At 37.9% G+C, this 25,266-nt stretch overlaps 2 protein-coding genes across 2 annotated transcripts; both read left to right on the top strand.

The window, feature by feature from the left end:
• Window positions 1–5,455: 5,455 nt before the first annotated feature.
• LOC140165937 (uncharacterized) lies at window positions 5,456–13,392 on the top strand. The gene is made up of 4 exons (XM_072189281.1): window positions 5,456–5,904; window positions 9,546–9,705; window positions 9,970–10,089; window positions 12,647–13,392. The coding sequence occupies exons 1-4, from the start codon at window positions 5,725–5,727 to the stop codon at window positions 12,790–12,792; spliced, it is 606 nt and encodes a 201-aa protein (XP_072045382.1). The 5' UTR covers window positions 5,456–5,724; the 3' UTR covers window positions 12,793–13,392.
• Window positions 13,393–13,642: 250 nt separating this feature from the next.
• LOC140165936 (uncharacterized) lies at window positions 13,643–19,254 on the top strand. The gene is made up of 4 exons (XM_072189280.1): window positions 13,643–14,067; window positions 15,559–15,718; window positions 16,794–16,913; window positions 18,592–19,254. Exons 1-4 carry the CDS (start codon window positions 13,894–13,896, stop codon window positions 18,744–18,746), a joined length of 609 nt encoding a protein of 202 aa, XP_072045381.1. The 5' UTR covers window positions 13,643–13,893; the 3' UTR covers window positions 18,747–19,254.
• Window positions 19,255–25,266: the final 6,012 nt, after the last annotated feature.

Here is a 25,266-nt window from a genome sequence, read left to right as displayed (position 1 = left end):
TATATTTTTGGGTTTAGGTTTTGGTAAAAACGTTTTAATAACATGTAGGGTTATATAAAGGTCATAAAACGTTTTGAAAAGTTTTGTATTGTGAAAAATGTCAAAAACATTTTGTGTTTGCGTGGTATAAACCACTTGGCAATGTGGGTACTGGGGAAATTCATGTTCAATGACTTGGACAGTGACGAATTCTGGCCCAAAAACAATAAATTTTACACTGTGAATTTTGTTCATTTTGAACACACCGTAAAACAAGAAATGTCTTTAAAAAGACAACGCCATGGATGCAGATCAACTTCATAACTTTGAATTGCAAGTACTTGGAATGCTAGTAAATTTGAATGTTTGGCACAACTAACCAGGTGTGAAATATTGGCATTTATTGGTAAATACACCACCAATGACATACTAGGAAATACTCAAAATTTTCATGTTGAAAACTGAATTGAAAAATGTGTGCGAAATAGGTCTACATTTAAAAGGGCATTTCGTGATCCACAGCCTCATCCCCCCACTTTTCTCAAAAAAAGTTGAGATTTTTATATCACTGGAAACCTCTGGCTACATAATGTTTATTTACAAAATATTTCTTGCAGATTAATTCGTTTTGCAAAGATATCGTGAAATTTGAATTCCGTTCTGGTATACCAGAACGAAATTACAACACATACGGTCTATGGAGCATTGTAATACACATAATCATGCATAACTCGCAAACGCAAAATCGGAATCAACTGACATTTTTGGAATAAGCTTTTTCGTGGATATGTACTGAAAAATGTCACAAAAGAGGATGCTAGGATCACAAAATACTCCTTTAATTCATACCTGTAACAAACTGCTCAATTGAAATCACATCATCCGAGTTATACAACAATCTATATTCAGACAATTTACCCCCCCACCACCACCACCACCATCACCACCAGTGTCACTCCCAACATCAATTAGTGGTGGTAGTAGCCTTCTGTTTATACCCAGCTTGGTTCCTGTCTGGTCAGATAATTGCTCATTATTATCGTTGAATTAGTGATCACACTTGTTGACAGCTTATCAGCAGCCTGGATCAGCGGTGCAATTATATCCCTTTTTTTCATAGAGCAATTGTTCAAAATGTTTAATGTCAAATGGTTCCTAAAAACCTTATTTGTGAATGGATTTTCATCGTTGAAAAAACAAAATGTATGTTTAATATATTATTTATTTCATTAACAGCAATTTCCTAAGTTTCCAACCATAAATAATCATAGAGTTTCACCTGTTTACAAAATAAGTGTTTATTTCAGATTTCCAATTAATGTTATCAGTAAACCTGATAGGAGGTCAAATCCAAATCTTGCTAATATTTACATTGTTATAGTCAAAAACAATACTTTGTCCTGGTAGTCCCTGGCAACCCAGTCTGCATGTAGCTCATTCGTAAACATACACGACAGAAACCGGCTGTGAAGGAGCCTACATGCACGTAAACAACTTTCTAGTATAATAAAACCCGTTTTTGAGTATAATAATGAAAGTCATGCATTGGCAACATGAAGGAAATACCTATTGCCCACTTGGTAAAATGCATACTCGTAGCCCAATCTTGTACATCATAGCACCCAGTTTAGGTTTGTGGTTTCGAAATGTTGCAATTAAACATTAGTTCTTTCAAATATGAAACGCTAAAACACAAATCTAGAACAAACACTCATTATATTTAGAAAGATATAGCAAATTTTCCATGAGAGATTGTACCCAAGACAAAGTACACCCAAATTAGGTGACAATTCAGAATTAAGCCATGGCTGGAAAAAAGTTGTACACTGTTTCTATTCGCTACTTGCACGGTTCCGCCATTATGCACTATGTGCGGGAGAGCCTCGAACTGGCAGCATACATGAATGGGAATTGAACTAGTCATAACGTTCTGTGTAAGGTTACATAATTCTTCCTTTCATGTATGCTGCCAGTTCGAGGCTCTCCCCGCACATAGTGCATAATGGCGGAACCGTGCAAGTAGCGAATTGTATTACATTATAATGACTGTCTGTCTGTCCGAAAAAGGTTGTGTATAATAGTGCGCGGCCATACGACATAGGCGTGACTGCCGTGGGCCGTTTATGATCATTTTCTAGTTTCAACTGAAATCTAAGCTACATCATGGACTGTAGAAAATTGACCACTGAATTAAGGGGTACTACACCCTCGATAAATTTGTGTCTATTTTGCATTTTCTCAAAAACTAATAACACACTGGTAACAAAAGTTATGTGTATTATAGGGGCAAGGAATCCAATTACTACACTGGAATTTCAGTGACCCAAGACAAGCAGTTCGTTATTTATGATAAGAAATAAGGTACCGCTAGGATGTACCTCATTTCCTATCATATATGCTGAATCGCTTGTCTTGAGTTACTGAAATTTCAGTGTAGTAATTGGATCCCTGCCCCAATAATATACATAACTTATGTTACCAGTGTGTTATTTTTTTGTTGAGAAAAATGCAAAAATAGTCACAAATTTACCACAGGGGTGTAGTACCCCCTTAAACTAACTACCTGGTGCCAATTTTTCGATGGGTTAACCATGTTAAGGGCGTCAAGTTCAACATGTTCAAATGTTTTTTAATCAACAATAGGCCCTACATTCACAACTAAAAAATACAAACAAAAGCATTATTAGGCCTAACCAGAGAAGATGTAATGAATGGCCTAACTATTAAAGATCCATTCAGTGATTTTAGCACAAAAAAAAGATAAAATTGTTTATAAATTGCTTAAGTAAAGGATAAGTCATTCAAATTGTCATTTGATATTTTCGAAATAAAACAAAAAACAAAAAATGAAGAAAACAGCAGTAGGCCTATTGAAGAAGTTCAAGCCCCATTCAAATACATTTGGCTAATGTATATAGGCCCTACTGTCAGTATATAAATTACAGATTCGTGTAAAATGCCTCATTTTGTCTTAAATACGCGGTTTTCAGCTGAACCACTAGCAGTCTATGTTTGCACATCTTCTATAACAAAAAAAGGTACCAAAATCTGCAGGGCCGGATTTACCATAGGGCCCTGTACAGTATGCATCTTCCATTTTAGCAGAAAAACACATTGTTTTGGGCCAAAAACTGCAAAATTTTGCGCGCTTCGCGAGCACTTGCCTGTTATGTAGCAAAGTTCAGCTTCAATTTGAGCTAAAATAGTATAAAATTGAAATTTTTTCGCGCGCTTCGCGCGAAAATGTCCTTGTAAAATCTAAAAACTTGGCCACTTGAGTACACATGCCTTCCTCACGGTGCGTTTGGGGGCCTCCAAATTTTGGCCTGGCCCAGGGCCCCCAAAAAAGTAAATCCGGCCTTGAAAATCTGATTGATTTTTACGATCGTCCGGATGAGCAAATCACTGAATGGGCCTTTAACTCTATCCGTACATAGGCTGCGCATGCATCCCACGTGATGTTTGGCACAAATCCCGCGCAATCCCCGGGCGCAATCACTCGTGAGTCATACCCCAGAGTCATATGCATGGTTTTGTTTGCCTATGGATACACATGATGCACTTCGCCGATAGAGTTCTTGGCACGCGAGGGGTCCTGTGATCGAAACCCGGAGGAAAACACCCCGGAAAACACCTTTGTTCATCATCTCTCCTTTTCCGTTCCTTTTTTCCCCTCATAGCCAAAAACCACTATTAGCTTTAGGGTTAATTTGCCGAGATATTTCTCTTCATTAAGCCCTTCGTTAACCCTAACTCTAAAATCTTACAAAGCAATACCACAGCACATGCATGCATTCCTCGTGATAATATGACCATGATGACGCAATCACCCGAGTCATACGCACGGCTTCGTTAGCCGGGCCGCTTAATTTCTTTTTGCAACCATATTGGGCCGCAGGGTTAATGTTATAGGTTTGGTGATTTGCGGCCTATCATGATTTCAAAACTAATAAACTGCGCGGCCGGGCCTGTGAAAATCCCGTGGCTATATAATATACACTTCGCCGATAGAGTACTCGGCACGCGAGCGGTCCTGGGGTCGAAACGTGGGGGGCAACTCCTTCTTTAATAATAATTTATTTCTTGATAATCATTTTTGATCATTCTCTTCTTCTTCTTTTTTTTTCGTTCCTTTCCTTCCTTTCCTTTCCGATAGCCAAGAACCAAGTTTTAGCATTAGGCCTATGCTATGGTTAAGTGTCGATCAAGCAAAATGACGACAATGTTTGTGAGATAATGGTTCAAATTTGTCATGTTCTAAAATTGTGTCACCTTCTGACGACACCGTCTGAAAATGTAGGCCTACCTAATTAAATTTTGCTTGATCAAGACAGCGAAGTCATAGTATTTGTGATATTTATGAAAATTAATCATTAATATTTATCCTAGGACAATGGCGATTTTGGCATCGAAAGAAAGCTCAATATTTTTCTCATAGTCCTACAGCTCAACTGATCATACTTTTCCTACATTCGACCTTGCATGATTTTTGAGTTGACACATTCATGAAAATAACTATAGATACTTGACAGACCATTAGTAGCCCAGTTCTGAACCTTTTCATTGATCATTCATAACAATAGGTATCTGATGGATCAGTGAAGATAAGAAGGGATTATAATATATCCGTAACCTTGATATTATAGTACATCTCGAGGAAAAAGTGCAATGGACATGTTTTCATTTTATGTTTCAAATATCCCGCGCATGAAAATTGAGTATTTAACCCAAAATGGAAAATGGAACAATTTATTGGAAATCTGTTTTAACAGATTTTTTTGACATCTTTTTCTGCACTGTATTATACCTAAAATAAGAAATTTAATAAATATTCAAAGAAAATATAGGTCATCCAAAAAATGTTGATTTTTACACATTTTGGGGCAAAAAAGGAAAAATAAGCAAAAATATCAAAATCTGTTTTAACAGTTTCATTCATCAAGTCATAACAAACGGCCTATGCTTAATTTCTAATAAAATATTGAAATTGTGAAAAATATAGGTATTTATTGATTTTCATGTTTTTTTCTTGCAAATATGCTAATAATATGCAAATTATGAAATTGCAAAATAAAGTTTCTACATAGCATACATCTTTCAAGTGTGATGTTCAAAATGACAGACATCAAAAAGAGATTCGATGAAATGTAAAGGTGTAGTAACAATTTTGGCATGGACTGTCTGGTTAGGAAAAGTACGGTAAGTTGAGCTGTAGCACCATGAGCACTATTATAGGCCTATACGCTCACGGATACCTAAGTTATACCCCCAACTTGCTCGGTCGTCTTGTAGAATGAATTTGGAAGTATAGGCTACAAAGTGAAGAAAATTGGTATCAACCTTTTTTTTTAAATAGACTATAGTACCGGAAAGCGGAACAACCACATATGGAGGTATTTTTCTTTGGTATATATACATGTACTCATCCTATAAAAGGAAGTATTGTATTGTACATTATCAGCCACGTATATGCCTATAATGTCAACTTCCAAATTAATTCTGCAACATGTGAATTTTTATATTCGCTTTTGGTTTATATTTTAATAACACTCGTAGCCTACAGCTGTAACAAATCAGATGAAGAATTTATGTCAAATTATTTATTTCAGCTTTGACACATCTTTGGCAGTTAAACAATTTATTTTTTTTAATCAAAGCAGTCCACCTCGACTGTGGTACTTGAAGAGGACATAGGCCTACCGACAGACCAACTCACAATTTATTTGAACAACTATAAAAAGTATTATGTCATTGTCAGTAACACATTTCACGTTCGGTGTCGGACTACTCGGCGGTCCAGGAGTCGGTACAACAGCATTGGTGCTACGATTGAAAGATGACCGTTTTGTCTCCAACCAAAATGTGTCGACGATTCACGATTCCTGCTTGAAAGTTTTACCAATTGATGATAAAACAGTGTGTAAGGTAAGTTGATGTACTATTCCACTACCATGGCCAAAATGTGTTGGGACACTTATGGAAAACGTACACTATATTATGGCCTTATTTCCGTTATTTTTAACGTGATAAAGTGGAGGGTTCTTTGGTGTCAAGCCTAAGCCCTTTCCTAACACCCCAATGCTTCCCCTTCCCCCTGGCCCCTTCCCCATCAATCAATGATGGATGCCACCAGGCGCGTGTGACCAAAAAAGTAGGATTCAACATTGATCGAGGGGATTTACATTACCCTATCAAAACCGTCCCAGCACTTATGGCCAGAATTGCAGTTGAAATCCATACAGGGCTGTCAACTCTCACGCATTGGCCGTGAGGTGAGTCTCACGCATTGGGTCACTTTCTCACGGTCTCACGCCAAGGTAGTATAATCTCATGCCTAAAAGTAAATCTCACGCAAAAAGCTGAAAATTGAGTAAAATCTCACGCATCGCCATGAATAAATTGTTGTTCCTACCCCCCACACACACACACACCCGCTTTTCACATTCTCGAGCGCCGTGGCTCAATCATATATAGGTCAAAATGAGCATTGAAGTCGGCAAATCCCGGTACGCCTCTGCCTCACGCCAAGCAATTCTAAAAAGTTGACAGCCCTGATCCATATCAGTCATTAATATCAGTGGCGTTAGGTTTTCGGAACTGAGAGGCACACACTTGTTGATATACCGACGGAATTTTTTTCCCGACAGAAGTTGTGAATTGTTGGCCGGACATTTTGCTCAGTCCGCTCAAGAATCTAAAAAGTTGGGAGGGGGGGGGGGGGGAACGTGGGCAACACGTACTTCGTTTTTTCGCCAAGTTGTGCACATAAATTCTATTGTTGACCCCAATTTTTTAATACAAACGGGGTTTTTTTTCACTCCCTGTGTGGAAGATTGAGATCATGTCTTCCACAGGAGATGTATGGATTTCAACTGGAATTTGGAATCCTACGTTTGCACAATAGGCCTATTTTTGTGGGACCTGAGAGCATATATCAGCAGTGGCGTAACTAGGGGGGAGGGCAGGGGGGAAACGTGCCCCGGGCGCCACCCTTAGGTTGACCAATTGAAATTGATCAATTCAGCATCGATTCTGCGCCCCTCCAAGCGATGAAAGTCAAACATTTTCAGCACAAAATCAATTAAAAGAACATTTAAATTTAAGACCGATATTCAACTTCTAGTAACCACAATTAATTAGTGGTAGGCCTTTTTTGTCCGCAATTGTTTCAAGAATTGTGGGGCGCCAATGTGTATCCTTAGCCCTGAGCGCCACAAGAACAACCCGGCTAGCTAATAAGATATTCTCGGGTGGGGCGCCAATTTTGTTTCTTGCCCCGGGCGCTACCAACCCTAGTTACGCCACTGTATACCAGACATATCGAATTGCATTCTGAATACAGGAAATGTCCTTCTGATATCAAATAATTTTGATTTGTTCGAAATTCGCGATATAGGCCTAATACAAATTTTATGGCAAATAATTAAAATGTGATATTTTTTATATAACAATCTTCGAAGTCAACTTTATAAATCTAATGATATTAAGGGGGTAGGCCTACTACACCCCTGGCTAATTGTGTGCCTATTTTTGCATTTTTCTCAAAAATTATATCACGTTGGTGACAAGTAAGATATGTATATTATAGGGGCAAGGACAACAACTACTGTACTGAAAATTCAGCAACTCAAAGCAATTAGTTATTGATCAAATATTGGTTTTCCCTCATTTCTGACTGTAACTCCACAATTGTTGTCTGTGCTGAAATAAAAATTTCCAGTGCAGTAGTTTAATGGTTGTTTAATGGTTTATGGAATGATGTGGGGCCATTATAGTGGTCAGCGACAACCTGTAAAGTGTGCTGAGGCTTGTGGATCAACGTCTAGGCGTTGTGCCTGTGCGTAGCGCACTATAAATCACTGCGCTTTTCTTCTTTTTTTTTTAGTTGTAGTCCTTGCCCCTATGACATACATACAGGGTGTCCCACATTGCGCCCTCTTTTTCTCCTATTTCTGAAAAGTTGATCAAATATATTTTGGTATGTAAAGAAACCTTCAATCGTTAGCTTTAATAAACCAAAACAATTATTTCAATCGGCTCATAACTTTTGAAGATATGTCCTTTTAAAGAAATGTATCCGTTTTTCACTCTGTCCACGGAGGAGGTTTGGCTACTTCAAAGATTGGAAAGTGCATATACCATGCATGCATATAAAACATTCCTCGATGATAACTTTATAAAATAACAACTTTATTTAAGGGAATGGGCTTTACCGGTGGGCTTATGGGTTATGGATTTTGTTAAGTGTCATTAATTTGGGCGAAATTGATATGGGATGGGACTTCTTTTGCTATACTTGCAATTACTTATGTTTTTCTCGTTTCTTGCTTTCTTTTTATTGACAACATAAGTCATTTCTCTTTTTGGAATAAAAGGTAGCCCTGAAAAGGGCTGTTTAGTTTGTCTTTGGTTCTGTTGAAGTGAGTTTACTGTGCTGCTCTGCCCTCTACCTGGTTGCCTCCGTGACGAATACAGGTTTCAGCCCTAGTTCTCATTGCATTAATTGCGTTGCGTACCATCCTTAAGGCCTTGTGCGCCGGATACTTGCAAATGCAGCAGTAATATGGGGTTGCGAAGATGTTTGAAGCTAGCTGGTGATCCTCGCTTATAGTGAATGCTTTCCCAAGACTAATGCTATTATCTATCCATGTCATTAACCGTGTGTTTCGTTTAAATCTTTGATGTAGCCAAACCTCATCCGTGGACAGAGTGAAAAACGGGTACATTTCTTAAAGAGGGCATATCTTCAAAAATTGTGAGTCGATTGAAAGAATTGTTTTGGTTTATTAAAGCTAACGATTTAGGGTTTCTTTACATACCAAAATATATTTGATCAACGTTTCAGAAATAGGAGAAAAAGAGGGCGCAATGTGGGGCCTCTTTTTTTTTTGGGACACCCTGTATCTTACTTGTCCCCATGATTGTGCTATAATTTTTGAGAAAAATGCGAAAATAGGCACAAAATTGGACAGGGGTGTAGTACCCCCTTAAAGTGTAAGCCTAATAGCTGGGATGAAAAGCATCATATAGGGCCTAATCACGATGCTGAAACTAAGAGGTGAAACAGAAATTAATGGCTGATAAGTTGGTATACATGCGATATTTCGATCACGAAAACACATGATAAAAGTATAAAAGTTTTAATTAATTTCGATCGTTACCGTAGTTTAATAAAAAGATTTTTAAAAAAGGTGTGACATTTATAACCGGAACATGCAGATCGATATTAAATCGTCGAAAGAAAAAAAAACACCGTTCATATATCCGTAAAAACTCAATAGTTAGCATATATATGTGCTTACTATCGAGCGCTTTTAAAACATGCAAACATGAAGAGCCCCATCCACAAAAGTATAAAGGGCCGAGCAAATCATCGATACACAGTTATATACGAACAACTAAACCTGCAAATGTCTGTCTCAACCCCATTTGCGGGCCATTTGCAAAGCGCCGGACTTTTGGTACAATTTCATGTTCTCAAACGCGCTCAATAGTAAGCACCTATAAAAGCTAACTATCGAGTTTTTACGGTATATTATTTGGATTTAATATTTCTTTATTTTCAGCTGCGAATTTATGATAACGTTTTTAAAGAAAATCCAGGATTTACACCGGTCAACCTGTATCGTGGGATATCTTGTGCTATTTTGGTTTATAGCCTATCGGATAAACTATCATTATTTCACGTCAAAGCTTGGGCAGATGAATATGAAAGAAATCATGGCGGTAAGAATGTATTTCTTGATGAGACTAGTAGGCCTATTTTATCATGAAAGTTTCCCAATTTGAACCCTATCGATGGTTTTGTTATTGTTTGTTGTTTTTGTTTTTACGCGTGAGATTATATGTGATGATAATGACGACATGGTCTTGCATTTTTCATAAATATCATCCAATCAAAAACTCCTGATCAGAAACCAGGTAAATTGTTTGAAGCCATTTCCTAGATTTCTTAATATCTTAATCATTGTGTCTGTAAATTTTCTTCAGGTGTATTGTTTATGATGGGGAATAAGTGTGATGAAGAGCGGGAGGTTCCCTGGGAAGATGCGGATCAATTATACGACGCCATCGGATGTAAGAAACATTTTCTGGTATCAGCAAAAACAGGTGAGTATAGTCAGCCACCACCCCATATGTATCCACGCGCACACCCCCCTACTCCCTCACCCCCGCAACTTATACCGCATCAAAAGGGAGCACCCCTCCCTCTCCCCAATTTTTGGCTTTGTCGTAAAAGAAGGCCCCATGTCACCTGAGACGAATATACCTAAGGTATATTCGTCTCAGCATGTCACAGGGGAAATTGCCCAAAGTTGTCCGAAATTGACAAAAATTTCGCAAAATTGTGCTAAGTTGTTAATCGACTTTGCTATTTTTTTTTTTCAATTTTGCATTAACCTCGAGTAACTTTGCGCAATTTTATACAACTTTATGAAAAAACTTTTCACTTTGGTCAATTTTGACAATTTTAGGCAATTTCCCCCGTGACATGGGGCCGAAAAAAAATGGTCTATGTATGCAAAGTTTCTTTGATAATAAAGTTCGTGAAATCCCAGTGCTCGGGTAAAAAAAGAAGAAGCTTACGGATTTTAATTCGAAAGAGATAATCAAATTTCGCAGCTTTAGGCTATAGTAATTGATATAATTGTGGTTCATTAGCTTTCGGTTGTTCTTATATATCGCAACCAAAAATGGCTGCATGGTTCAGATCCACACACATACCGTATAGCTTCGCCGTATGGCGCATTAGTCAATAGGCGAATCTCCGGGCAGCGAATAGAAAATCGCAGAACGCGCTGTCCAACAGCATCCAAAGTTCTTAAGGTTAGCCGAGAGTTTTTCATGCGCTTGATTTCAGAGGGCGTAAGTTCATAACAGAAACAGCCATGCAGAAAATGAACAAGCGTACCGGGACGTAGGCCTACTTACAATAGAATATCGATCCACGGTCAAGACATGAAAAGGCTATGAAACTTGGCTTAGCTCGTGCCCGGAGCTCGGATGCCGGAGGGTGGGGGTGTCACAAGCCATTTTCGGCAATTTTCACAAGGATTTTATAAATTTTAAAATTGATTGGGGGAACTTCGTCAAGCTACGCCCTGGAAAATGTGTTGATTTTGAATTTATAGCCTTGATATCTTTGATGAAATCAATGCTGCTATTCCCTGATTACAATGTAAGGGTAGGCAACAACAACAATATCAAAAAGCAATTATTTGTAAATCGAATTTGGGATGAAAATCAACAAGACAGACTTAGCAGGCCTACAAAGTGAAAAACAATCAATCACGATTCACTGCACTCAGCGAATCAATCAAATAAAACTAAAAAGAAAGGAGCAAGAAAGAATAAAGAAATAGTGAAAAGAGAAAGAAAGAGAGAAAAGAAAATGAACGAAAAAGAAAGAAAGAAAGAAATGAAAGAAATGAAAAAAAAAGAAATGATAAAAGAAAGGGAGAAAGAAAAGAGGAAAGAAAGGAAGTAAAAATGAGAAAAGAGAGAAAAAAAAAGAAAATTCAGCCACACGGAGACTCGAACCCACAAATATAGTTCATATTAGATTCCCAGTCCAACGCTCTATCCACTAGGCCACAGATCAACTTACACAGATTGATTGTTCTCAAAGCGGATGATATAACTATAATTGGATGCAATTACATATGATTACAATCGCGTCCGCATTATGGCTCTTAGAATAAACACGCATGTCGGCGCTGAAATTTTGAACGAACTGATGGAGGAAAACCTCGTTTTTGCAAAACTAGCTTCAATTTGGAGTGAAAATCAAATGGAATAGCAATTGGCAGAATGTTGAGAAATAATGTAGGTATTCAGATGTCTAAATTAACGTCTCGTAATCAAGATATCGATAATTTCACAAACCAGCTTTTTCTCAAGCAAATTCTCCAAAATTTTCCCCCAAAACGGGCTTTTAAAATTTAATCGGTACTGTATTTGGTTCTTCCCCATGGCAACATTATTTCTTTGATCGATTTGTAATACAATACGAAAAAGAAGAAAACAATCGCTCGGTGTGGATTTATACGGAGCGCACATTTGAAAAAACCTCATGGAACGTGTTTTTGATCTTGTGAACATGGTGGGTAAAAATGCTTTAAACGAAGGATTTTAAAATTTATTCTAATAATTTGTATATAACACACACAAAAATGTTAAGCTACATCCAATGCACCAACATTTCACTCGCTGCGATATTTGATTACTGAGAAAACTCTGTTTTAGAGAACAACTTTATACGTCTTTTATACGTTTTTTATACGTCTCTTTGTGTAACCTTAAGGACATGTTCAATGAATTAAATTTAAGCTATCGCAGCTTTATTGAAAAAAAGGGGGAACCATTTTTACGTTCAAATTTTAGGGCACATACATTACTTCAAGAGCCGATATTTTAACATGTTTAAAGGTAAATGACGCGACGGTACTGGATTTTTGAAGATAATCATTTAAAAGGCTAACTGGTACTCAATACAAATTTACTTCGTGCAAAATTAAATAAGACATTGCAGTCGCAAGATCGAATGATGTGAGTACCATGCACGAGTCATTGTCATATAGGGGTGATGGTTACGGTTATGTCTTAAAAGTTTATAATATCAGGATTAAATCAAACGGTTTGCATTATTCCGTTTGTTTCAATGTAGGTGAAGGGATAGAAGCAGCATTCAAGGAAATTGCCGAATATCTTGTAGAGGATGAACAGGAGGATGAACAACAAAGAGATATCATTATGCTCGGGGAAACGAATGGAACATCCACGGACACATCAAGTGGGTCTTGCGGATGTTGACAATAAAATATGATTAGAGATTTTATATTTATAAGGACTGCCATGCAATTAGCCTTTTCGAGATATGGCGGACACAATAGGATGGCGCTGCAAGAAGTGGGTAAAGTCTTGTGAATTTGCCGTGTTTTACCCAACTTGAAGATTGCCCTCCTTTTGTGTACGCCATACTTCGAAAAGGCTAATGCTGCTGGAACGCCGCCGACATATACATTGCTATTTCAAGATGGTTACAGTTAAATATTAGTTCCATCATGTTTCACTATAGAAATATTGAAACAAATAAATCTGGCACACAAGACGAATGCATGGTATGGGTTCTATAAAAGAGAAAAAAGCTTAAAAGCTTTCATCAAAAACAAACTATACGGTATACTTGCAGAAGAGATTTTACGGTATGTATATAAAATGGCGGTTATTACACAAGATAGTGTTTATCGGGGAATTCCCGGATTACCTATTAACGCTATCAAGAAATTCCCGAATTAAATATTAACGATGAAAGTCAGTTATAGTTTGAAGTGCATACATAGATTTGTCGAAGTCCTCAAAAAATGCAGAAATTAGACTGGAAAATGCATGGTGTGCCGACCATTAATTTATTATATTATTAGAAACATGCTTCTTCAAAATAAAGTACAGTATACTAAAAATAGTGATCAAAGTTTTGACTAATGATTATAACATTATTTTGACCTCTAATGATAATAAAGGAAGTAATAGGAATCGGAGGTCGAATTGGCGCTTTTCAAACTTAGGCTATATAGTAGTATCAGTGTAACTATACCGGAAAGCGGAACTATTATGATATTAATTGATGCGTGTAAAGTTATCATACAGGCACGTTTAGTATAGGTCAAACTCCAAGTTCATTCTAAATATTAATATGACGGTCTATACCAATGTTTTTGTGCGCTTATTGTCATTTCAATAACACTAGTGCAGTTGATAATAATTCATATGTGACACTAGCTAAATTCAGTTTTGACAATCAAGCAAATATTTATTATATTCAATCAAAGTGTCCACCAAGCCTCAAGTGTGGAACTTTATAGGTATATAAGCTTACCGATACATTACTCAATTTATTTTACAACATACAAAATGTCAGTAACACATTTCACGTTCGGTGTCGGACTACTCGGTGGTCCCGGAGTTGGTACAACAGCAATGGTGCTACGATTGAAAAATGACAGATTTGTCTCCAACCAAAATGTGACAACGGTTCACGATTCTTGCTTGAAAGTTATACCAATTGATAGTAAAACAGTGTGTAAGGTAAGTTGGCGAGTTCAGTAAATGTTTAAATTAACTTGTAGTCCCGGGGTTGTAGGTCCATCCCCAGGAGGAAGTGACGGGGATGTGCGGAAATGACGGGGACGTGCGGACATATCCCCGGTGACGGGCATCCCCGCCGGTGACGGGGATGTTTGAAACTATAGTGGTCGTTTGGGTAGAGATTTGACACCAAAAAAGGGGTCATTTGATGGGCTCAGAAGTCAAAAAATGGGTGTATCCTTCGTGTAAGAGAATACCAAACAAATCCCAACTCTAATCCTAACCCTTATCCTAACCCTAAATCCTAACCCTAACCTAACCCTATTAGTATTTCGTGCTCTCTTACACTAGGGATAAAAAAAAATGGGGGTTTTGTAGAATAACCCCATATAACAATAGGTCCAAGATAGCACAAACTTTACAATGTTCATCCTTGTGATCAGAAGAGTAATTTGGTACGATATCTGTTGACAAGATTGGAGCATTTACAATGTTTTACTCCTGTATGACCCTTCGTGACCTCTAGGGGTCAAGGGGGTTCAAATCCAACCAAACTGCCTCCATCCCGTAAAATAAACTTTGGACCATATACTTCATGCATGGAAACTCCTCTCGTGCTTTTATCAGCTCCCAGTTTGGGAGCTTCGGAGCGGTACTATTATAGGTTCATTTACAAATTATTCGTGTTCATATGTTTAAACATGACTACAAATTGTATACAAACAGCGCCAGACACTGTTTTTGTAATGCTCCAACTTCCAATTCAAGAGCCTGACATTTGTGTATACTTTGGTCAAAATTCTCTTGTAATAATAATGAAAATAATATCGAAACAGAAACAAAATGGATGATAAGTTAATTGTTATACAACTATTAATAATGTATGTGATCAAATCTATTTCAAAAGTTCGTTATTATTCGTTTTGATTAATTAACATCACTGATAACTAATTATAACGAAAATGTTAAAATCATTTTAGTCAACATTTCACTTTTGTCTATAGGTGAGTTGACTTCTGACGTCAATACCTGGCAGTATGCGCACGCATCATAACAATTTTAATTGTTTTTTGCCTGGCAGTATGCTCGCGCATCGTATTTTGTTCAGGGCTCGTGTTTTTAAAACTCCCGCCACATCACAATAAGGCTATTGAACAGTGTAGTGGTTGCATGGGGTTCACTCAAGCATATCGATATACCAGTCCCTTGCCTTTGTTGATAAACACTGACGTCATCTCATTTATTGATCATTCCTATAATTGGTTATTACATGCCGTTGACAGGGTGATCATCGATATCACACCCTTCTTCATCCCGCTTTCGTTATTTTTTTAATCGCGTGACACACTTCTTGACCTCGCTTTCATTAGGCCTGTTTTATAACACGTGATATCGGTCGCCACACCATCAATGGCAGGAAAGTACCAATTATAGGAATGGCCTATCCATAGTAGGCCTAGTCCATGTAATTTTCTTCACCTTTATTTACAGCTTCGAGTATATGACAACGTGTTTAAGGATAACCCGGGTTTTACACCAGTCAACCTGTATCGTGGAATATCTTGTGCTATTTTGGTTTATAGCATTACTGATAAACAGTCGTTATTTCATGTCAAAGCTTGGGCAGATGAATATGAAAGAATTCATGGCGGTAAGATTTTTAAGAAGAATGCATTCTCTTTTTATATGGGAAATTTATGAACAATTTCCCAACCCGAAATGAAACATGTGAAAAGAAAAAGTTTGTTATACACGAAATCTGCAGATACATGTATTTTCTGTTTGTTTGTTTTCAAGACTACATTCTTAAGAGCACACATCTTTAATCTTCATGTCCAAGATTAAAATATATAAAGTTTATCAAATCTAGAATATCAGATTAGGCTTATCTGGAATCAGATTAGCCCATTTGATCTGGATCTAGATCAGTATGATCCGGGATTTCATTGAATAATTGTGTTATGTCACATGTCAACTCATTTATACCGACTTGGACCACTATAAACATATTGCCCAATACCTTACTCACGAGGTAGCTTACAGATTAAATACTCATGATAACAAGAATTGTCTTTAAAAACACCACGTGACAAATGAAGATCATGTTTCATATTTGGTGCCTGGAATGCTGATAACCTGGGTTTTGTTTTGGAATAATAAGCCAGCTAGCAATCGAATTGAATGTACTCTATGTTCTCAACAATTCACTAAAATATCTATAGTACACTAAAACTAAGCTGACGTATACCTATTATTCTATTAAAACTTACCTCTCATTTCTTCATACATGTCGGGGGCCTTCCCTTTTAAAGGAATATTGTTTTCTGCAATAAGCTATATTGTTGTATAACTGAAACCGGCCATTACTTCCCAACTACTTAAAGTATATATATGAATCTTTGCATTTTTAGGATTTAGGGATCTAAACAATATAATAACTTTATTTTAACCATTAAAAACCCATCTTCATCGTCATCACAGTCCAGACACGAAGTGCCGTTAAAAAAGACATCGCGATAAATTAGTCCGCAAGTCAATAAAAAACATTCCATACAGGATATTGGATTATCCACGTTTATTCTCTTTTATCAACTCGATTAAGATGATATGAAATGGTGAGATCTTTTAATTGATTGCATATCAAACGAAACTCCTCAGATAAATTGTTTTAATACCATTTAGATGTGTCATTATATTTACTTTTTTGTATGCACATTATCTTCCAGGCGTGTTATTTATGATGGGGAACAAGTGTGATGAAGAGCGGGAAGTTCCCGAGGGAGATGCGGATCAATTATGTGAAGCTATCGGATGTAAGAAACATTTCCTGGTATCAGCAAAAACAGGTGAATATAAATTATACCGTAAAACCTCGTCTACAAACATATCGGCCATATAGTGTTTTTGATGAAAGCTAAATTAATACAATACATGCGTAAATATGCCAATAGATTGGTCTTACGGTAAAACTTGTTTATATAAAATAATTATGTTTGGATCTGTCATTTATTTGCTCAAATTCCATAATAACGTCTGGATTAATTTAGCTTTCATCACAAGCACGCTATATGCTTGTAGACCGGAGGTTTTACGGTATATCTGCAACCCTTGCCATGCCGTGACCACCCCAGCTATCCACCCCACTTCACACACGCCCCACCCCAGACACCACACCCATTCATAAACACCCCGACATACATTGGCAGGAAAAATAATACCTTATTTGATATTTAATAAGAACGTTATTCCACCATTTAATGTGAATTCTGAAATCTAAGGAGTTCAATTCAGGTTTATTATCTTTTATAAATAAGGCAGTTTGGCGAAGTTGTATGCCTAAAAACTTTCACGGTCTACATCACATTTGTTCCCCATCAAAAAATCGGTGATAGTTGTTTGGTTATCAAAAACTTCATTCACCCAATGGAATTTGGGGAGCTGCAAAGAAAATTGGTGGATGTTACAATCTAAGTGCGGATAGGTTTGCGCCAGGTACGTTCGGCTGCAACTGGCCTGAGTTGATGCGATCTGATTGTGATGATTCACCATGGCAGCGAAATTACAGCGCTTTGAATCTGTCAAGATCTGGCGCTATATAAATACGAAATTTATTTATTTATTTATTTATTACACATTATTTCAGGAAACAAATATTTGAGATGCAAAGAATAGGGTCGTCCACATCCCAATAAAACATCAAATTTTGTTTTTGTGTACGTTAAGGGGTCAAAGTAAGTTGACTAGTTTCAAAAGCACCGAAAGCACCATACGGACTAATTTACCTCCAATAAAGTTTTTTCGCTCGCAGACTACTTTCTTGTCTGATATCCGGTCATTGAATCAACAGTTACTTTTAACTAATCATACTAACTAATTACACCTCATTATTTATTTGTCAACTTCACAAGCAATTAATCAATTATGTAATCAAAAGTCTGAATGTCTTTTTTGGAGATTTAGACTCTGAGCATGATTTACATAATGATCTATAATTGGCCACACATGCTTGAGGGCGAGTGCTATGACCATCATTTACATCAGGATGAAAATTATATTGATTTCTGAATTATTCTTGAGGCTAGGGGTGTTGTTGGTGACACCCCTACCCTACCCAACCACAATTTCCGAAACAATGGTGCGCGCGAAACTTCGCACAAATACCACTAATTTGGTTATAATTAAGTTGAATTTCGGTCTTAAAATGGTCTTTCAATCAAACGACTATTGGTGTTGAAAAGTATACCGTAAAAACTCGATAGTTAGCATTATGTGCATACTATCGAGCGCTTTTGAAAACATGAAATTATACCAAAGTTCGGCGCTTTACCAACTGAGCTAATGGGGTTGACACATACATTTGCAGGTTTGCTTGTTCGTATATAATTATGTGTATCGATGATTTGCTCAAACCCCTTTACACTTTTGTGGATGGGGCTCTTCATGTTTGCATGTTTTAAAAGCGCTCGATAGTAAGCACATATGCTAATTATCGAGTTTTTACGGTATTATTTTGTTTCCATGCAGGTGAAGGGATAGAGGAAGCATTCAAGGAAGTTGCCGAATATCTTGTAGAGGATGAACAAGAGGATGAACAACAGAACGACACCATCAGGCTTGGGGAAACTAGGGAAACACCTACGGGAACGTCAAGTGGGTCATGTAGATGTAGACCTCACTGATAATGATAATAATAATTATGATTGGAGATGTTAATTGTTTCTGCATTACACATAAAACTGCCTGCAATGCTGCTACAATGGTGGACTCAAAAACTGACTTCGTTGAAAAAAAACCATTGTGGCAAAATCCATTATAATATTTTAAGGATATTGACTTATAAAATGGTATTCCACAAACACTGACCGACTATAAGCCCTGAAACAGAATGTTTATTTGACGTCAAATTATCGACGTCAAATAAACGTTGTTTAACCTGATGCAAGTCATTTTTATCTATTAGCGAATGTTTGTTGCAGAAAATAGCATTCCCCATCGAAATTCGACGTCGAATAAAATGCAACATTATTCAGATACCGTTTTCGGTTCTTTAGCGAACCTTTGAGGGTTCTCCCAAATTAACCTTTTTAAGAGGTTCAAGAGAGAGGGTTCTCATGAGAGGACAAAAAAGGTTCTAATTAGAACATGTAGCGTAGCCAGCAGCCTGGGGAAGCAGAGTGTTCCCCCCCCCCTGACAAAAAAGTGAAAAAAAAAGTGCCCCTCTGACAAAAAATGAAAGAGAAAATCTGGAGGGCAAATGAAAAGAAAAGGGGCAAGTGTCCTGACGTTTAAATGTTTTTAAAACGTTTTGAATTTTACTTTTAATTTAAGAACTTTTTCATGTTTGCTGGGATATATCCTCTTTAGTAGCTCATCTACATTGACCAAAGTAGGTATAGACGAATCCAATTTCACGCATTCCTACACCTCAATGGCGGACATAGCTGCGTTCTCGCCCGCATAGCTGGGTCCCCGCCCGGTCCCCGCTGAGTCTATTCCATCTGAACTGTAAAATGATGCGCCCTGGCTGGAATTTTAAACTGCATTCCATCACCAGTGTTACACGTAGACAAAAGAATGATGAACGTTTACAACACAATACAATATATCATCGATTTTTAAGCGGCTTTAATCCTCCCACCCAATGCTTATATAGACGAATCCAATTTCACGCATTCCTATTACACCTCAATGGCAGCCATAGTTGGGTCCCCGTCGGCACAATTTCACCTAAAATGTGAAATGATGCGGCCTTGGAAGGTATTTTAAACTGCATTCTATCACCGTAGGCCTACTACACGTAGACAAAAGAATGAGGACAGTTTTCAACACAAAAGAATCTAACATCGATTTTTAAGCGGCTTTAAGCCACCCAATTGGGCAGTCACAACACCAGTTTGGTGCTGCGGGGACCCAGTAATGGCCGACCAAATCCTGACCATGACTTGGCTCGTTGGATTCGTCTATAGGCTTTTTAGCCTGGCTTGAGCATTTTGTTTAAGCCTGGTCCCATCAGGACCCAAGCGTGTCTCCACACGGAGCAACCGTTTAAACAAACAATTGAGCAGTCACAACACCCGTTTGGTGCGCCGGGGACCCAATAATGGCCGAATAAATTCTGACAAATTCTGACCATCACTTGGCTCGTTGGATTCGTCTATAGGAGGAATGTAAATACAAAATTCACTGTGCGCTGACTGCACATATTTATCATATTATAATAGTTTATACATGTTTATTTTATTGTACTTCATATCATTCCTGTAATTGGCACTTTCCTGCCGTTGATGGGGTGAATATCAATATCCCATTCGCATCTCGTATTATAAAATAACGAAAGCGAGGTCAAGAAGGGCATCAAGTGATTACAATATATAACAAAATGAGGTCAAGAAAGACGTGATATCAATGTTCACCCCATCAACGGCAGTAAAGTGCCAATTATAGGAATGGTCTATAATCTAACATGGTTAAATAAAATTTTAGGCAGATAAATCTGCGCAGTAGGCGGATTGAAAGAAGTTTTATGGCTTAATATTCGTGTAGCATTTGTTATTAAGATTTATTCCTTCTATTCCATGTACTCTAGTAGCCTACATGTAATCAGATATCATGATTGATACTCTCATCTCCGCGCACGTTTGAATGTGCATGAGCGTGTGAAAAACAATATTGGAACATGAATATCGTAGACGGAAGCTGAGAATTAGGCCAATGCCTTGTGGGATATTTATTACAAAAAGTAGGCATGCTGTGCAAGACGCGGTCACGACTATTTATTTATATTTATAACATTCGGCCGAAGCCAGGCTAATCCCAATAGTGCTCAGAGGCTACTAAATTTAAGGGACGCCATCTGGATATGACGGGACAGGGATATGGGAAGAGGTCCGATTTTAGATGCAGGAGGGAAACCGGAGCACCCGGAGAAAAACCTGCGAGGACGAGCATGGATCGGCAACCAAACTCACATGTGGCGCCGCGGGGAATTGAACCCGGGCCACAGTGGTGAGAAGCGAGTGAGAAGACCACTACACTAACCCGCCCTCCTCTACTATTCTGTTCGTTTTCATACGAGCTATAATAATTTGATAATTATAAAGTTGGTACAAATTTAATGCGATTTGCTATGTCAACATCAACAGGAACGTGCAAAACCTTTGGAAACAAGGAGATCACTTATTCGGATTGGCTGTTATGCATGACATGCTTGTGGCATGCATGGAAGAATGCTTCGAATGACTAACATGTTCACCATTACCTCGTACAACTTATAGGCCCTATGCCTATTATCATGATTATGTACACCGATTCTTTCTGTTGATTGTCTGATTCTCACTCTTTATAGTCTCTTTACATAAATACGCCCGGTCCCGGTAAATACGCCTTAACGTCAACTACAGAACCCTTCGTGAAAGGGGAACCTAAAAAAATTCTTGGGGCACTCCGTCGGCTTAATCCTGGACCGTTGAACATGTTGAAGTTCCTGGGTTGAGCATGTTGAGGGACAGGCACAACATCTCCACGTGATACTGATAGTTTGATCTGCAGTTGACGGTTGCTGCTGCAGCTGACAGTTCACTGCTGACGCCACCGCTAAGCTGCTAACATCACCGCTTGCTATTTGAACTCGATGAACCTATCTCAAGTTTTCGTTTACTCGACCGCTTCTTGCTACGATCCTGCCGAAATAGTCCACGACTAGCCGCATCTATGGAGACAATGCACTCTTGCCAAGCCTTCTGGTCATTTTTCGGCGTAGGGCAGACTTTGAATGTGCCATCGCGGACGGCCGCCATTCGTTGCGGATCCAACGCCTTCTTATTCTTCCTTCCTTGTACGTTACTGTCACTTCGCTCTAATTTGGTGAACAGACGATCTGTAAGCCGACGAGCCACGTAGGGTCGGTCATCCTTTTTTGATTTCAAATCTACCAACACGGCGTCTTTAACTTTGAACCTCGTTGGGACGCCATCCGTGTTCATTTGGACAACTTCGAGGCAATCTCTTATGGCGGCATTGTCATCTTCTAAGCCGGGCAGAGCGAGGTCGCTGTCTTTTCTTCCGCTTAGGACTTGGAATTGGTTGCGAAGAATTTTCAGTTCGGAGCGCAGTGTGTCAAGTTCTTTGCGACAGGTCTCGCAACAGAAAGGACCATGGTCACAGTTACCATCCGCTGACATTGTTGATGGCGATTCCAAACAATTCCAAACAACCTGTTGGGATAAAGTAAAATTAAGGAGCAAAATATTAGCATTCTATAAGATCATGTATCAAAGGTTTGAAGGTCTGAGCAAGTCCTAAGTAAATGGACATATTACATAACAAATATTCCTTTAAAAAGGAATAGGGCGAGCAAATGAGGAACTGTCAAGATAAAGGTGTAGTTATGATATTGATAATACAGTGTTACTTTGATTTTTATTTGTCATCATTAGGAGGGGAGTGCTATAAACTTGCTGGCTTAAAGTGATGAACGTCCTTGATTACTTTTTCACCCATTTCACCATAATCCTATGATCAACATTATCAATCATTATAACAAACAAATTATGTCCGTAATCTTGCTTACGAATTATGCAGCGAGCAGGCAAATAATATGTGGGAGTAAATGTGGACGACAAACTGGCAACTTGTACTGTGCAAATATTACAGCTGCTTCTGTCAATAATGATATCGGTGCAACTTCCGCTATTGATCAAATGTGATTACACTAGAGGTCATGTAAATGTCAAAAGTGAAACTAAAATAGCGGAAGCGCGTACGCTTCTCGCCCAAAAAGTACGCGTGCATCTGTTTATTGAATGATGTAAATGTATATAGGTCAATACTCGGGGTCAATGTTTGAGCTTGAGCAGGCAATCGAATCGCTGCCGTTTGCAATTATGATCTAAAAGGGTCACATTGTCTTAAAAGAAAGATGGTGAAGATTTCGATGACAATGAGCTAGGGTTGTTAATGTTGATGATGTAGAATTTTCTTGCTCAGTAGGGTTGTTAACTTGATGATGTAGCATGCAGGATTGGTGGCTGTGCAGTTGATAATGATTCATCAACGAAAATACAATACAATTTTTAGAATACACGTGAAGGGAGACTTTTATATGCCCCCAAAAATATTCTATAGTATTCATTAAAAGTTATGTATCAGATATTAGTTTTCACTAGTTATGATATTTCTCTCCATTGGTTTGTAATTAGAATAGTCTGGAAACTCAATGGAAAATGCTAGTAACCACTAGAATGATCATTATTGCCCCATGAGTTTCTAGAACATAAGTGGTGGGGCTATTACAATAACCATACATATACAGAGTAATGATCATTGGTTTGTGTTGAGGTAAATATGAGCTATATTTAGAAATGATGCATACAGGTGAATGGTTCTCAGATGGTTTGTGTTGAGGTAATGAGCTATTTTTAGAAATGATGCAAAGTGTCATATATGGGGGATGATTATTCTAAAAGAGGAATAAATTAGATATAAGGCCTGGAGAGAAATTGATATTAGCAGCAGTACGAAGATCTAAGAGGGAATTCTGTGAAACTAATGTTAGCCAGAAGTGGTACAAAAGTTACCATAATTGAATTCTTCAAACTTCGGTTCTTGTGGTGGAGAAGAGAGAATAAAATACGCCAACGGCGGTATAGAGCCAATAGTGCTCGATTTTTGTCGACTCAGAGAAGCGGCAGACTGAAATATCTCCATCAACGAACTGTGGTATTTTGCTGGGCTAACATAGTGTGTTATCTGTCTGTCAAGTGGAGCAGAAAGCTTGCTCAAGAGTGTCTCCAAGAGAGAGGAGCTTACGGTCAACATAGAAGACCATTTGGAAAACACTAGCATAGTAGCTAGGATAGTGAAAACATAGTCTTCGGGACTTTGGATTGAGATAAATACGCCCAGTAAATACGCCTTAACGTCGACTACCTGGAACCCTTCGTGATAGGGGACCCTTAAAAAAATCTTGGGGCACTCCGTAGGTATAATCCTGGACCGTTGAAGTGAATGAAGTCCCCGGGTTGAAGTCAAAGGCACAAATATCATCTCCACGTGATACTGAAAGTTTGATCTGCAGTTGATGGTTGATTGCCCCAGAAGTTTCTAGAACATAAAAAAGTAACCATGCATATATATACAGAGTAATGATTCTGATTGGTTTGTGTTGAGGTAATGAGCTATATTTAGAAATGCTGTAGGCCTATACAGGTAAATGGTTCTGAGCTGTTCTGATGGTATGAGTTGAAGTGTTATGGCGCTATTTTCTTTTGATTTATCAATTATTTAAATATATCGCTCCGCGGTCTTTCTCTCATCAATCACGCTCGCTTACGATTCTTCGTAGTCGATTGCCAGCTCTAAAAAGAGACACACTGAAGCGTACTCAATCTATGTTGCGATGGGGATTTGCCATTTGGTCTAATACCATTTGGTCTAATATCCATTTCATCTATATCCATTTCGTCTAAATCCATTAAGTCTATATCCACTACGTCCAATAATCATTTGGTCCTTTAACCATTTGGTCCGATAACCATTTGGTCCGACAACCATTTAGTCTAATAACCAATAAGTCTAAAACCATTTAGTCTAATACCCATTTGGTCTATAACCAATAGGTCTAATAGCCATTTGGTCTAATAGGCCTACTAATTTGGTCTACAAACCATTTAGTCTTACAAGCATTTAGTTTATTAATAAATAGACGAAATGGTATTAGACTAACTGGTTATTAGACCATACGAGTATTAGACCTAACGGTTATTAGACCAAATGGGTATTAGACCAAATGGTTATTAGACTATATATGGTTAGTAGACATACCGGTTATTAGACCAAACAATATTAGACTAAATGGACATTAGACTATATTGTTATTAGACTAAGTGGCAATTAGCCTTTCTGGTAATAGACCAATTGAATATAGACTAAACGGGAATTAGACGAAATGGTATTAGACCAAATGGCAATAGACCGTTGCGATACTCTGTTCATATTTGATAATGCGGAATTAAAGATTATTGTGAAGTTACATTTTGTTATCAGTCTATTTCTGTTTGTGTAATTAGGCCTAGACCTATAGGCTGGGGATTACAAAAAAAAAGTTCGGCAAGGCCAGACGAGACCAGATAGTATACAGGGTGTAACAATAAAATTTGTACAATTTTGAAAATAGTGTGACAAAAGTATGCCGCTTATTTT

This window comes from Amphiura filiformis, chromosome 12, assembly GCF_039555335.1.
Source record: "Amphiura filiformis chromosome 12, Afil_fr2py, whole genome shotgun sequence".
Lineage (NCBI taxonomy): Eukaryota > Metazoa > Echinodermata > Ophiuroidea > Amphilepidida > Amphiuridae > Amphiura > Amphiura filiformis.
The sequence above is the reverse complement of the archived record's forward strand: the minus strand, read 5'-3'. Positions and strand labels throughout refer to the sequence as shown.